General features: G+C 53.1%; 2 protein-coding genes across 2 annotated transcripts in view; one reads left to right on the forward strand and one right to left on the reverse strand.

Moving 5' to 3' along the window:
• The window catches only part of LOC124803264, a 47,536-nt gene extending 41,972 nt beyond the window's left edge, over nucleotides 1-5,564 (forward strand). The window contains exon 4 of the mRNA XM_047264448.1: nucleotides 19-5,564. Within this exon, the coding sequence (XP_047120404.1) occupies nucleotides 19-5,564 (5,546 nt within the window). The remainder of the gene's footprint in view (nucleotides 1-18) is intronic.
• Nucleotides 1-15,111, reverse strand: part of LOC124802517 (excitatory amino acid transporter 2) — a 294,422-nt gene that overhangs the window by 265,138 nt on the left and 14,173 nt on the right. The window lies entirely within an intron of this gene.

Consider the following 15,111-nt stretch of genomic DNA (forward strand, 5'->3'; position numbering starts at 1 on the left):
AGTGCCAGGCGGGAACAGCCCAGTGCCAGGCGGGAACAGCCCAGTGCCAGGCGGGAACAGCCCAGTGCCAGGCGGGAACAGCCCAGTGCCAGGCGGGAACAGCCCAGTGCCAGGCGGGAACAGCCCAGTGCCAGGCGGGAACAGCCCAGTGCCAGGCGGGAACAGCCCAGTGCCAGGCGGGAACAGCCCAGTGCCAGGCGGGAACAGCCCAGTGCCAGGCGGGAACAGCCCAGTGCCAGGCGGGAACAGCCCAGTGCCAGGCGGGAACAGCCCAGTGCCAGGCGGGAACAGCCCAGTGCCAGGCGGGAACAGCCCAGTGCCAGGCGGGAACAGCCCAGTGCCAGGCGGGAACAGCCCAGTGCCAGGCGGGAACAGCCCAGTGCCAGGCGGGAACAGCCCAGTGCCAGGCGGGAACAGCCCAGTGCCAGGCGGGAACAGCCCAGTGCCAGGCGGGAACAGCCCAGTGCCAGGCGGGAACAGCCCAGTGCCAGGCGGGAACAGCCCAGTGCCAGGCGGGAACAGCCCAGTGCCAGGCGGGAACAGCCCAGTGCCAGGCGGGAACAGCCCAGTGCCAGGCGGGAACAGCCCAGTGCCAGGCGGGAACAGCCCAGTGCCAGGCGGGAACAGCCCAGTGCCAGGCGGGAACAGCCCAGTGCCAGGCGGGAACAGCCCAGTGCCAGGCGGGAACAGCCCAGTGCCAGGCGGGAACAGCCCAGTGCCAGGCGGGAACAGCCCAGTGCCAGGCGGGAACAGCCCAGTGCCAGGCGGGAACAGCCCAGTGCCAGGCGGGAACAGCCCAGTGCCAGGCGGGAACAGCCCAGTGCCAGGCGGGAACAGCCCAGTGCCAGGCGGGAACAGCCCAGTGCCAGGCGGGAACAGCCCAGTGCCAGGCGGGAACAGCCCAGTGCCAGGCGGGAACAGCCCAGTGCCAGGCGGGAACAGCCCAGTGCCAGGCGGGAACAGCCCAGTGCCAGGCGGGAACAGCCCAGTGCCAGGCGGGAACAGCCCAGTGCCAGGCGGGAACAGCCCAGTGCCAGGCGGGAACAGCCCAGTGCCAGGCGGGAACAGCCCAGTGCCAGGCGGGAACAGCCCAGTGCCAGGCGGGAACAGCCCAGTGCCAGGCGGGAACAGCCCAGTGCCAGGCGGGAACAGCCCAGTGCCAGGCGGGAACAGCCCAGTGCCAGGCGGGAACAGCCCAGTGCCAGGCGGGAACAGCCCAGTGCCAGGCGGGAACAGCCCAGTGCCAGGCGGGAACAGCCCAGTGCCAGGCGGGAACAGCCCAGTGCCAGGCGGGAACAGCCCAGTGCCAGGCGGGAACAGCCCAGTGCCAGGCGGGAACAGCCCAGTGCCCGGCGGGAACAGCCCAGTGCCCGGCGGGAACAGCCCAGTGCCCGGCGGGAACAGCCCAGTGCCCGGCGGGAACAGCCCAGTGCCCGGCGGGAACAGCCCAGTGCCCGGCGGGAACAGCCCAGTGCCCGGCGGGAACAGCCCAGTGCCCGGCGGGAACAGCCCAGTGCCCGGCGGGAACAGCCCAGTGCCCGGCGGGAACAGCCCAGTGCCCGGCGGGAACAGCCCAGTGCCCGGCGGGAACAGCCCAGTGCCCGGCGGGAACAGCCCAGTGCCCGGCGGGAACAGCCCAGTGCCCGGCGGGAACAGCCCAGTGCCCGGCGGGAACAGCCCAGTGCCCGGCGGGAACAGCCCAGTGCCCGGCGGGAACAGCCCAGTGCCCGGCGGGAACAGCCCAGTGCCCGGCGGGAACAGCCCAGTGCCCGGCGGGAACAGCCCAGTGCCCGGCGGGAACAGCCCAGTGCCCGGCGGGAACAGCCCAGTGCCCGGCGGGAACAGCCCAGTGCCCGGCGGGAACAGCCCAGTGCCCGGCGGGAACAGCCAAGCGCCAGGGGGGAACAGCCAAGCGCCAGGGGGGAACAGCCAAGCGCCAGGGGGGAACAGCCAAGCGCCAGGCGGGAACAGCCAAGCGCCAGGCGGGAACAGCCAAGCGCCAGGCGGGAACAGCCAAGCGCCAGGCGGGAACAGCCAAGCGCCAGGCGGGAACAGCCAAGCGCCAGGCGGGAACAGCCAAGCGCCAGGCGGGAACAGCCAAGCGCCAGGCGGGAACAGCCAAGCGCCAGGCGGGAACAGCCAAGCGCCAGGCGGGAACAGCCAAGCGCCAGGCGGGGACAGCCAAGCGCCAGGCGGGGACAGCCAAGCGCCAGGCGGGGACAGCCAAGCGCCAGGCGGGGACAGCCAAGCGCCAGGCGGGGACAGCCAAGCGCCAGGCGGGGACAGCCAAGCGCCAGGCGGGGACAGCCAAGCGCCAGGCGGGGACAGCCAAGCGCCAGGCGGGGACAGCCAAGCGCCAGGCGGGGACAGCCAAGCGCCAGGCGGGGACAGCCAAGCGCCAGGCGGGGACAGCCAAGCGCCAGGCGGGGACAGCCAAGCGCCAGGCGGGGACAGCCAAGCGCCAGGCGGGGACAGCCAAGCGCCAGGCGGGGACAGCCAAGCGCCAGGCGGGGACAGCCAAGCGCCAGGCGGGGACAGCCAAGCGCCAGGCGGGGACAGCCAAGCGCCAGGCGGGGACAGCCAAGCGCCAGGCGGGGACAGCCAAGCGCCAGGCGGGGACAGCCAAGCGCCAGGCGGGGACAGCCAAGCGCCAGGCGGGGACAGCCAAGCGCCAGGCGGGGACAGCCAAGCGCCAGGCGGGGACAGCCAAGCGCCAGGCGGGGACAGCCAAGCGCCAGGCGGGGACAGCCAAGCGCCAGGCGGGGACAGCCAAGCGCCAGGCGGGGACAGCCAAGCGCCAGGCGGGGACAGCCAAGCGCCAGGCGGGGACAGCCAAGCGCCAGGCGGGGGCAGCCCAGCGCCAGGCGGGGGCAGCCCAGCGCCAGGCGGGGGCAGCCCAGCGCCAGGCGGGGGCAGCCCAGCGCCAGGCGGGGGCAGCCCAGCGCCAGGCGGGGGCAGCCCAGCGCCAGGCGGGGGCAGCCCAGCGCCAGGCGGGGGCAGCCCAGCGCCAGGCGGGGGCAGCCCAGCGCCAGGCGGGGGCAGCCCAGCGCCAGGCGGGGGCAGCCCAGCGCCAGGCGGGGGCAGCCCAGCGCCAGGCGGGGGCAGCCCAGCGCCAGGCGGGGGCAGCCCAGCGCCAGGCGGGGGCAGCCCAGCGCCAGGCGGGGGCAGCCCAGCGCCAGGCGGGGGCAGCCCAGCGCCAGGCGGGGGCAGCCCAGCGCCAGGCGGGGACAGCCCAGCGCCAGGCGGGGACAGCCCAGCGCCAGGCGGGGACAGCCCAGCGCCAGGCGGGGACAGCCCAGCGCCAGGCGGGGACAGCCCAGCGCCAGGCGGGGACAGCCCAGCGCCAGGCGGGGACAGCCCAGCGCCAGGCGGGGACAGCCCAGCGCCAGGCGGGGACAGCCCAGCGCCAGGCGGGGACAGCCCAGCGCCAGGCGGGGACAGCCCAGCGCCAGGCGGGGACAGCCCAGCGCCAGGCGGGGACAGCCCAGCGCCAGGCGGGGACAGCCCAGCGCCAGGCGGGGACAGCCCAGCGCCAGGCGGGGACAGCCCAGCGCCAGGCGGGGACAGCCCAGCGCCAGGCGGGGACAGCCCAGCGCCAGGCGGGGACAGCCCAGCGCCAGGCGGGAACAGCCCAGCGCCAGGCGGGAACAGCCCAGCGCCAGGCGGGAACAGCCCAGCGCCAGGCGGGAACAGCCCAGCGCCAGGCGGGAACAGCCCAGCGCCAGGCGGGAACAGCCCAGCGCCAGGCGGGAACAGCCCAGCGCCAGGCGGGAACAGCCCAGCGCCAGGCGGGAACAGCCCAGCGCCAGGCGGGAACAGCCCAGCGCCAGGCGGGAACAGCCCAGCGCCAGGCGGGAACAGCCCAGCGCCAGGCGGGAACAGCCCAGCGCCAGGCGGGAACAGCCCAGCGCCAGGCGGGAACAGCCCAGCGCCAGGCGGGAACAGCCCAGCGCCAGGCGGGAACAGCCCAGCGCCAGGCGGGAACAGCCCAGCGCCAGGCGGGAACAGCCCAGCGCCAGGCGGGAACAGCCCAGCGCCAGGCGGGAACAGCCCAGCGCCAGGCGGGAACAGCCCAGCGCCAGGCGGGAACAGCCCAGCGCCAGGCGGGAACAGCCCAGCGCCAGGCGGGAACAGCCCAGCGCCAGGCGGGAACAGCCCAGCGCCAGGCGGGAACAGCCCAGCGCCAGGCGGGAACAGCCCAGCGCCAGGCGGGAACAGCCCAGCGCCAGGCGGGAACAGCCCAGCGCCAGGCGGGAACAGCCCAGCGCCAGGCGGGAACAGCCCAGCGCCAGGCGGGAACAGCCCAGCGCCAGGCGGGAACAGCCCAGCGCCAGGCGGGAACAGCCCAGCGCCAGGCGGGAACAGCCCAGCGCCAGGCGGGAACAGCCCAGCGCCAGGCGGGAACAGCCCAGCGCCAGGCGGGAACAGCCCAGCGCCAGGCGGGAACAGCCCAGCGCCAGGCGGGAACAGCCCAGCGCCAGGCGGGAACAGCCCAGCGCCAGGCGGGAACAGCCAAGCGCCAGGCGGGAACAGCCAAGCGCCAGGCGGGAACAGCCAAGCGCCAGGCGGGAACAGCCAAGCGCCAGGCGGGAACAGCCAAGCGCCAGGCGGGAACAGCCAAGCGCCAGGCGGGAACAGCCAAGCGCCAGGCGGGAACAGCCAAGCGCCAGGCGGGAACAGCCAAGCGCCAGGCGGGAACAGCCAAGCGCCAGGCGGGAACAGCCAAGCGCCAGGCGGGAACAGCCAAGCGCCAGGCGGGAACAGCCAAGCGCCAGGCGGGAACAGCCAAGCGCCAGGCGGGAACAGCCAAGCGCCAGGCGGGAACAGCCAAGCGCCAGGCGGGAACAGCCAAGCGCCAGGCGGGAACAGCCAAGCGCCAGGCGGGAACAGCCAAGCGCCAGGCGGGAACAGCCAAGTGCCAGGCGGGAACAGCCAAGTGCCAGGCGGGAACAGCCAAGTGCCAGGCGGGAACAGCCAAGTGCCAGGCGGGAACAGCCAAGTGCCAGGCGGGAACAGCCAAGTGCCAGGCGGGAACAGCCAAGTGCCAGGCGGGAACAGCCAAGTGCCAGGCGGGAACAGCCAAGTGCCAGGCGGGAACAGCCAAGTGCCAGGCGGGAACAGCCAAGTGCCAGGCGGGAACAGCCAAGTGCCAGGCGGGAACAGCCAAGTGCCAGGCGGGAACAGCCAAGTGCCAGGCGGGAACAGCCAAGTGCCAGGCGGGAACAGCCAAGTGCCAGGCGGGAACAGCCAAGTGCCAGGCGGGAACAGCCAAGTGTCAGGCGGGAACAGCCAAGTGTCAGGCGGGAACAGCCAAGTGTCAGGCGGGAACAGCCAAGTGTCAGGCGGGAACAGCCAAGTGTCAGGCGGGAACAGCCAAGTGTCAGGCGGGAACAGCCAAGTGTCAGGCGGGAACAGCCAAGTGTCAGGCGGGAACAGCCAAGTGTCAGGCGGGAACAGCCAAGTGTCAGGCGGGAACAGCCAAGTGTCAGGCGGGAACAGCCAAGTGTCAGGCGGGAACAGCCAAGTGTCAGGCGGGAACAGTCCTGAGAATGTGGGGCCAATGATAACAGTTTCTACAGCAACTGTACACTTTTCCACCTTAGCGCACCTCATTGATGGATGGTTGAAATTTGTGTGCTACAAGGCATTTTCATTCCACTCCTAGTTTCATGTCCTTTAAATTTTGATATAATTTTTGCACACATTTCGCAAAGGTATCCTGTAATCAATATCTATAGACCATGCTAGCTCGTTGAGCTGTATCTTTGTGAAGCGCGAAACTGTAGTTAGTTGTTTTACATCCTTTGGCGAGTCCCACTCGGCTACAGCCAGTCAGGCGGTACGTGTCTGAAAAGAGCCAATCGGACGAGTAAATTTAAATTCACACATTATGGACGCAGCAGTCATGCGGCCTAAGTTGATCAGAGGTGAGCAACTGCATTCGGATATTTGGTGAGATCATTAATTTATTTGCAGTGGTTATTAATACGAAGTTGAAGAAATTTCAGTCAGGAGAGTTTTATATTTGCATATTTAAATTGCTATCATTTCACATGTTCGGCTGATGACGAATTGCGAGTTAGGCCGCGAATGTAGCTTATAATATTACAGAGGTTCAGAGATCGATTACTTCTCGCTAGTTCGAAGATGACTACAGGAATGTCTTAATTATTCAGTCAGATACTTGACGCATTCAATTTCGCCATTCCCTCCTGCTTTTAGGCTTGCTTAATGCATTACTGTAACACATACGAGGGCTATTCGGAAAGTAAGGAACGATAGGTCGCGAAATGGAAACCACAGTGAAAATCAAAACTGTTTTACTTGCAACGGTTAGCTGCACCTTCCAGCTACTTCTCTACACAGTCGCCACTCAGACTTAGACATCTGTCGCAGCGTTGTACCAACTTTTCAAATCCCTCGTTATAGAAGACAGCCGCCAGTGCTTTTCGACAATTTTCTACTCTGGACTGCAGCTCGTTGTCTGTGTCAAAATATTGTCTTCATAGCCAGCAGCTCATTTGAGCAGAAATGAACCTCAGAGGTGGCCAATTATGGGCTGTATTGTGGGTGATCAAACACGTCCCATCGAAAAAGCTGCAGGAGCATCTTCATTGCGCCTGCAGAGTGCGGCCGAGGATTGTCGTGTAGAACGAACCGCATGGCAGTTATATTGCATATCTTCAGGTGAAATGTTTCGCCAGGCCCTCGTACTTGGCGGGAGGCACTAATTTCTAGCCATCTTTACGTCCTCACTGTGAGCTCAGAACTGAAAAAAAGCGACATGATGCTATCGACGAGCTTACTAGACACAGTGCCCAACGCATCTGTGCAAAGCTTCATCAGATTTTCACTGTAGCCTATTTTCCATTTCGCGACCGATCGTTCCTTACTTTCCGAATAACCCTCGAATCTAGGAAACTTATCTTTCTGTGATTACTAAAAATTCGATTAATGTTCAGGTGTATTGTAAAGTCCATGTGCTGTTTATCTACTGTTCGAACATTTTGAGTTTAACAAAGTATCAGTTCGCCTCTGCAGTTAATCATTAATAGTCTCTTTAGTAATTTCTTTAATTTTAGTGCATGATATTGAAGCATGTGTTGTATGTCGCTATTTTCGACACAATTTTTGTCAGTATCCCCCTTTGTCAATTCAATGATCGTTTAGGAAACAGATAATGAAATAATTCTGTCATATTTAGTTTCTCTGACGAATCAGTAATAAGTATCCCACTCTCTGCAAGCATAGTTCTCAGATTATGAAGGGTGAGTTATGTCGAGAACACCTACTGTTTTTATAACATGTATGTTATTATTTTCGTGTAGTAATTTAGTAGTGTGGTCTTTAGCTTTTGTAATAGACCCTGCAGATTTTGTCCGTTAACCACATCAGTATTCAATTACTTCGGAGAGGTATTTTCAGCGCTGGAGCATTTTCATATTGAAGTATTGTGATTATATTAAAGGGAAATCAATCCGTAGCACCGTGCTTAGCTGTGATCTGACCACATTTACACTGTATAATAAGGAGAAGCTTTTAAGACTACTTGTACACTGGTGTTCAGTTGCACATGCTATGCATACCCGTTTCACGCTGCACGGATTTTCTGTACATTTGTGCTACTGTGATTAATTCGTTTGCATACTTCGTGGCCAACGTTTACAAACTGATGATTTTGTCATGAACAGTCATATAACAAGGCATAGCTTCAACAAATCAGGCCTTAATCTAACTACTCATGACATACTAGTTCCAAACACAGTACACACCTTACAGGGTTTGTACTTTTGTTAGAACTTGACCCCTGAAGGCCAAATCCATTACATGGACACCGTTGTGAACTACCTGGCTAGATAAAGCCCTTCCAGATACCTCCAGAAAGAAGTGCTTAATTATTATCCATTCTGCTCGGGTACTTATGAGCCATAAATTTTAGCTGTTGGTCGTCAACTGGTGTATCTGAGCTTGGTCGACCTCTGCGTTTATCATGACAGTGTTTCATTTCCGAATGAAGCCATTGAGGAGTAAGCCAGTCCGGCGGCTAACTTTGTATGTTGGCAATTTTTAGAATGAAATCTGCGCATGGTCTAATTATACCCAAATGTAAAACACTTACGTTTTCTCTAACTGGAATAACGACACGTTCACCTCAGTCCATTAGGTGCATTTATGAAAAACCTAAATGCATTATTAAACCAAGAAATAATTTTACAACATTATGTTTGTCAAACCACGACAAAAAAACGAAGTGTGGAACATTCACTGTTCCGTTATTATGAAATACTTCGAAGAAAATGATGTAAAGACACACAAGTAGCACGGATTCAGAAAAAAAAGAACGTTCTTGTTAAGCACAAATGACTCATCATTCACACGGAGTAATGAGTGCTTTCGACAGAGGATCTCACGTTGATTCCACATTTGCGAATTTACAAAAGGGTTTTAACAACATGCCTCATAAGCGGCTTCTAATCAAATCGTCTGCCCATGGAGTTGGGCGACTGGATTTGTCGTTTCCCGTTCAAAATGGCTCTGAGCACTATGGGACTTAACATCTATGGTCATCAGTCCCCTAGAACTTAGGACTACTTAAACCTAACTAACCTAAGGACAGCACACAACAGCCAGTCATCACAAGGCAGAGAAAATCCCAGACCCCGCCGGGAATCGAACCCGGGAACCCGGGCGCGGGAAGCGAGAACGCTACCGCACGATCACGAGCTGCGGACTGAAATTTATTTATTGACTGCCACCAACATAGGAGAAATGACCGTTTTAATAAAGTAGGAGAAACAGTTGTACGGAAAGATTTAGTTCATTTTTCACACGTGCTGTTCGAGAGCGCAACGTTCGCTAAACAGTATGGAAACAGTTCTATGAACTTTCTGCAGAGCACTTAAGTGTAAATCGCAGAGTAATCACGAGACGTAAGCTCGAACTGACCCTTCGAGGACAATAGTACTTTACGATGTACACTGAAGACAGTACGAGTTCTACGAAACTGCACTGAAAATGCGGGTTTCATTTCCACTTCCGCAAGGTAGGTAGTTGTACTAGTGATTTCGGTGATTACACGAGTAATGAGCAATTACCAACCGTCCAAGTAATGAGGGTGGCGGAGTACCTTCTTTGGGCATTTTACTTGCTCACATAGATATAGATAGAAAAGACAATACCTTCCCTAAGTGCCCTGCGAATTGAAGTTGGCACGGTGTTGGTGCTGAATCACCCGGCGCTAAGAAACTTTGGCGGCTTCTTCGCTGCCACTCTGAAAGGTCAGCTGCATTGAAGGTCATTAGAGGCGGGACACGTAGCTTAGAGTAGACCAGACTGGGGTACAGAAACTGCCTTTTAAGGAAAGTATCCAGTCAGTCTCCTAACAGGATTTAACAAACCACACAGATTCCCGCCAGCAGGACGGGATTTGAACGCCGGTCCCCTCAGTGTGGTCCCGGTTCCTTAACGACTGTGTCCACAAGGCGGCTTCAGTTGCGCATTGTTTATAGCATGTTGTTCAAAAAAACTCCACAAGAAGTCAGTTGCTACAGCGTAACTGACGTGATTCGGTAGCGAAGTGTGTATGTATTAAAATGAAAATCAAAAGGTTCGGAGCTGAGTCCTCAGACGTTCAAAGGATTTTCTATGTCACTTGTCACTTCTGACAACGATTTGCTAATGCGCAAAAGCGGTTCGGAGTCCACGTTAACCTGCAGGTCCGCATATAAATGGCTGGGTAAGTCAGTTCGAAGGTCGGAGGAAGGCAATGGCAAACCACGTGGTAAACCACTGCAATATTCAAACCAAATTCCGGCTTCAAAACGGCCTGCTTTGCCTTAGCGAAGGAAAATACGGGTACACTTTTCCAGTCCACGCTTGTTATTCCTCCCAGGCTTCCAGTTCACGTTTTCCCCTCCTTCCCCATACTATCCCCTCCAGTTTGCCGAGCCCTGTTTATCGTGAGCATTTCGTAGTATGAATGTCAATTGGTCGTTGCCCCATCGCATTAAAAAGTTGTCAGGAATTAATATCGAGACGAAGGATGCTAGCTGACTGATTCTGTGTCTCGAGGCTTTTTTGATTTTCATTACCAGTTGTGTTCGTCTGTCATCATCATCTAACGCTTGCCTTGGACCTTGTGGAGTGCTTTGACGCATACCAACACAGTCTGTCTCATTTACGTGTATCTCAGACGCCAATGCCCTCTAAGTCTCAAGCACTTGTCACTTGATTACAAAAGCCTGCATTTTTAAAATTTTTGTCAGAAGATATCTAAAAAATTGTAATTCTGATTCTGAAAATTGCATTCATTTCGTTACATTTTTCACAAAATAAAATATCATCATTCAAAGATATAAGTAATCTAAGCACAAATATTAAAATGCAATTTTCATCGAAACCTGAATTTTTTTTAGGTATAGGTTATCTTAGCAATATTACGGGTACTCTGTAACATATAATGTTCAAACTTTTTCTTTTTTTGTTTCATGGAATAAGCATCTACACTGACACCTTCAACATCCAACAATATTCATCAATTACACTAACTTCATCTTCCTGCTATCTCTTCTCCATCTGCTTAACGTCCTGGAGAATGCGTTGTCCTTGCACTTCAGTATAATCTGCAGAGTATCCATGTAGATTTTCAGACAAGTAGTCAATATGCGAGTGTAGGAAGTCAACTTTTGCATTCATGCCATATTTTTTACATTAATTTTAATTATGTTCTTTTAATTTATATTTTTATTCTGTAGAAAGTTTTCAGTAGTAGACATGAAAGCACACCATGCATCCTTTTGTGTAGCATTATTTTATAGTGTTCTCAAATTCGCGATTCTTCAGTCGCGTCATGTGAGATGTTTTCAGTCCCGGAAACGAAATTTCTCCGATTTTCTTTACACTCAAATACTTTTGCTTCGGCTGGCTACTGCAATGACTTAAAAAGCAGACCATTTTCGTGTACCCAGCTTGCTGTGCTAATATAATTCCCACAAAAAAGTATTGCGGCACGAAAAACCTGTACGTGATAGAAGAATTTTGAAATCAGCATAAAAAGATTATTTAAGAATACATATTTATATTCTATTATATGATATGCAGACTGGTGTTATCTGTGGGAGAATGGACCCGGTACTGAAAGTTAAAGCAATTTTTGAAATCAGCTGAGGTGGTGACATGCATATCAGCTCTGGCAGCGTAAATATTGGAATTAGTTTATGTCTGGCCACTGGAGTGAAGCAGTTAGATTAGGATCTTAAAAGAAGTACATCGGTTACTCCCTCATCGGCATTCTGGACGATCGGTCTACAAAACCCTTATGAAGGTGCAGTGTTAAAAGTTAGCATCGTAAATAGAGAATGGAAGAAGATATTAGTTATGACACCGTGGTCTTTGCCACGAAGGTGAGAATGAATGCAGATAGGAAAGAAATGACTTCAGGGAGCTTCCACGCACCTCTCCAGTCATAGGCAGTGGCGATTTATAGTCCACTTAAGTACCTACTGTTTTAAGCTCGAACGCTTCAAGTAGTTTACGTAGTGAAGTCTATGCCTTTCGTGCTACTTTGTAAGTACTTAAATTTAAGTAAAAAGACAAAACAGTCCTACAGTAACTATTAGGTCTACAACGCAAGATCAAGAGAAAAGCGAAGCAGCAACAAAAAATTACGAAAAGAAAGTAGGTGCATCTAAGACAAAATGTACATGTTATAACACTTTAATGTTCATCGTTTCAATCTCAATCAGAAGTCGACATGACTGACTTGTATGAAGACTGACTACGTTGCATGGATGCTAGTTCGAAAAATTTTTTTTAGTGTGTTATTAATTTGAAATAATTACATAATTTTAATACAACCCGTTTTTATGACGGACTAAAAAGTATAAAATAATCTCTCCAAGACCCATACAGATAGTTCTGAAAAAGTGTGATCTTTTAATAGCTGCGACAATACTTGTCAAATTTAAAACGAGAAACGTGTGGTGCACACATTAGATAATATTGAGGTGGGGAATTATTCATGTATCAACTGTGTGTTGCACGCACCCCGACATTTTCGTTTTAAATTTTACAAGTATGTTCACAGCTATAAAAAATTCATAAGCACAAATTTTCGGGACAATTTGTGGGGAGTTAGGAATTTGTATGGGGCTCGCAGAAGTTTTGTATTTTTTAGTCCGTTTCTAAACGTGTTAGATTGAAAAATGTTTCATTCAAATAATTATTTTCTGCTTTTGGTCACATTTTGCAAACTATTTCGAACATTTCTTTGAGATTACATGAGAGGTGTGTGGTCAGTTTCATGATTATCTTACTTTCTCTTCCTTATGCAACCAATACATTGCTGCCTGATACGATTATCTCACGGAGACTTCGGAGTTAAAAATTAGAGAGAATCGAGCTCACACAGGGTCTTACCAGCAACCGTTCTTTCCGCGAAACATCTGCAAGTGAAAGAGGAAAGCGGGAAACGGGAAACAGCAGCGGTGCACAAAGTAACCTCCGCTACACACCAGACAAGAAAGCGAGTTAATATTGCATTGTGATCTAGTTCCCAGCTGTGTTGAAAGTTAAGTTTCTAGCTCATGGGGAAGTTACCTTAAAATAAATTGCAAAATTTGTGCCGAACAAACGGACAAGAAAGCGACCTAATACAAACGTGTTAAAAAGACGTCATGTTTGGTACAGATATGTATGTATCCTCCTCATATTGAAACCATTCAAAACGCAGTCAATGGGATAGTCCACTTTATTATTTATATGATTTTATATGTATACCCACGCGTGGATTTCCTGCGTTTTGATTGAAGTTGTTCAATAATGAACTTAATACTTCATTTCTATACTTTACGTCTGAGTGTTCTATTTTAGATAAAAGCTAAACTGAATCATTACGCACGCTGCAAACAATTGTAAAAGTAACTGGACAAAGCAGAAGATTAAACATCTTGCAAAGCATTAATGATCCCCACTTGAAGCTTCATTTTTCGTACCATGTTCGTGATAAATGGTACACTGCAAAAGCTGGGATACGTGTGACCTCATATCAAAATCTGTCATCCGAAAGTCATATAATCTCAGCACTGAGTTGTGTGCAAATGGAAAGTTTAGAAAGGCATTCCATGATTTTAAAAACACAACCTTACGATAAATAACAAAATTCACATAAGCGCGCCGAATTCCCACCTACTCCACTAGTCATTCATTCCACTGTCGTGTAAACTCATCCCGCCCCCTTACTATCACTACCGCCACCATCACAACAACAGCTTGTAAAATCAAATGTTGCAAACAGTATAAATGCCTCCTGAAAAAAAAAAGTTGACAGCATGTGCTCAGACACGCAACTTCTGATTTAAAATTATGAATCCTCTACATAAATACGGCTTAAGTACAGAACGGTATTATCATCTGAAAAATCTCTTACGTGATGATCTGCAATGTTGGTATACGAAATGACGCATTGCCACAAACTTTTTGCTCAACTGCAGTAGGCGAACGTCAGAAGTAAGACCAGAGTTCGCCATCTACCTGGATGTACATTAACGTTTTTTCCTCTACACAATGAGAATACAAAAGCAAAAAATCTTGGCGTACAGCCTCTCCAAGACTCGCAAAATGCAGCTACCGGTTCAATATTTGCTCGTCCGGACTTAGATCTATTTTTAATTTGTTTGTAAAAAGTAAATTCCCAAAGCTTTTCCTGCTATCGCCATGTCCCGAGGTATTTTTGTTGGAAATTAGACTTTTAGTAACCAGACAATGGGGGGGGGGAGGGGGGAGGGGAGAGGGAGGGAGGGAGAGAGAGAGAGAGAGAGAGAGAGAGAGAGAGAGAGAGAGAGAGAGAGAGAGAGAACGAATTTATCCAATATTCTCATGGACTACGTCGTCTTTCTTCCAAAGGTCGTCAATTAAATTCTCCGACCATTTCTCTCATACTTTCATCTACATCTACATGGATACTCTGCAAATCACATTTAAGTGCCTGGCAGAGGGTTCATCGAACCAACTTCACAATTCTCTATTATTCCCATCTCGTATAGCGCGTGGAAAGAATGAACACCTATATCTTTCCGTACGAGCTCCGATTTGCCTACTTTCGTATGGACTATACTGGCGCGTTATGATCCTAACACCGCGTCTCAGAAATCGTTCCAAGTCTGTTCTCATACCAGCTTGATAAGGACTCCGGACACCGTATCGATATCCTACAACGGTGTGCTGTAAAGTTATGCCTCCGAATGTTTTATTCTGTCCACATGTACACTATGTCATTAAAAGTATGCGAACACCTGGCTGAAAATGACAAGTTCGTGGCACCCTCCATCGGTAATGCTGGAATTCAGGATGGTTTTGGCCCACCCTTAGCTTTGATGACAGCTTGCACTCTCGCAGGCATACCTTCAATCAGGTGATGGAAGGTTTCTTGGGGAACAGCAGCCCATTATTCACGGAGTGCTGCACTGAGGAGAGGTATCGATGTCGGTCGGTGAGGCCTGGCACGAAGTCGGCGCTCCAAAACACCCATAATGTGTTCTATAGGATTCAGGTCAGGAGTTTGTGCAGGCCAGTCCATTAGAGGGAAGTTATTGTCCCGTAACCACTCCGCCACAGGCCGTGCGTTATGGTCGATCGTGTTGCTCTTAAACAGTGGGAAGCAAGAGGGTGCTTAAAACATCAATGTAGGCCAGTGCTCTGATAGTGCCACGCGAAACAAGTGGTGCAAGTCCCCTCCATGAAAAGCACGACCACACCACACTCCGAATTTTACTGTTGGCACTACACGCAGGCATATGATGTTCACCGGGCATTCCCCATACCCACACCCTGCCATCGGGTCGCCACATTGTGTACCTTGATTCGTCACTCCACTCAACGCTTTTCCACTGTTCAATCGTCCTGTGTTTACGCTCCTTACACCAAGCGAGGTAGCGTTTGGCATTTACCGGAATAATGTGTAGCTTATGAGCAGCCGCCCGACCATGAAATCAAAGTTTTCTCACCTCCCGCCTAACTGTCATAGTGCTTGCAATTGATTTTGATGCAGTTTGCAATTCCTGTGTGATGGTCTGGATAGATGTCTTCCTATTACACATTACGACCCTCTTCAAG

This window comes from Schistocerca piceifrons, chromosome 6, assembly GCF_021461385.2.
Source record: "Schistocerca piceifrons isolate TAMUIC-IGC-003096 chromosome 6, iqSchPice1.1, whole genome shotgun sequence".
Taxonomy (NCBI): Eukaryota; Metazoa; Arthropoda; class Insecta; order Orthoptera; family Acrididae; genus Schistocerca; species Schistocerca piceifrons.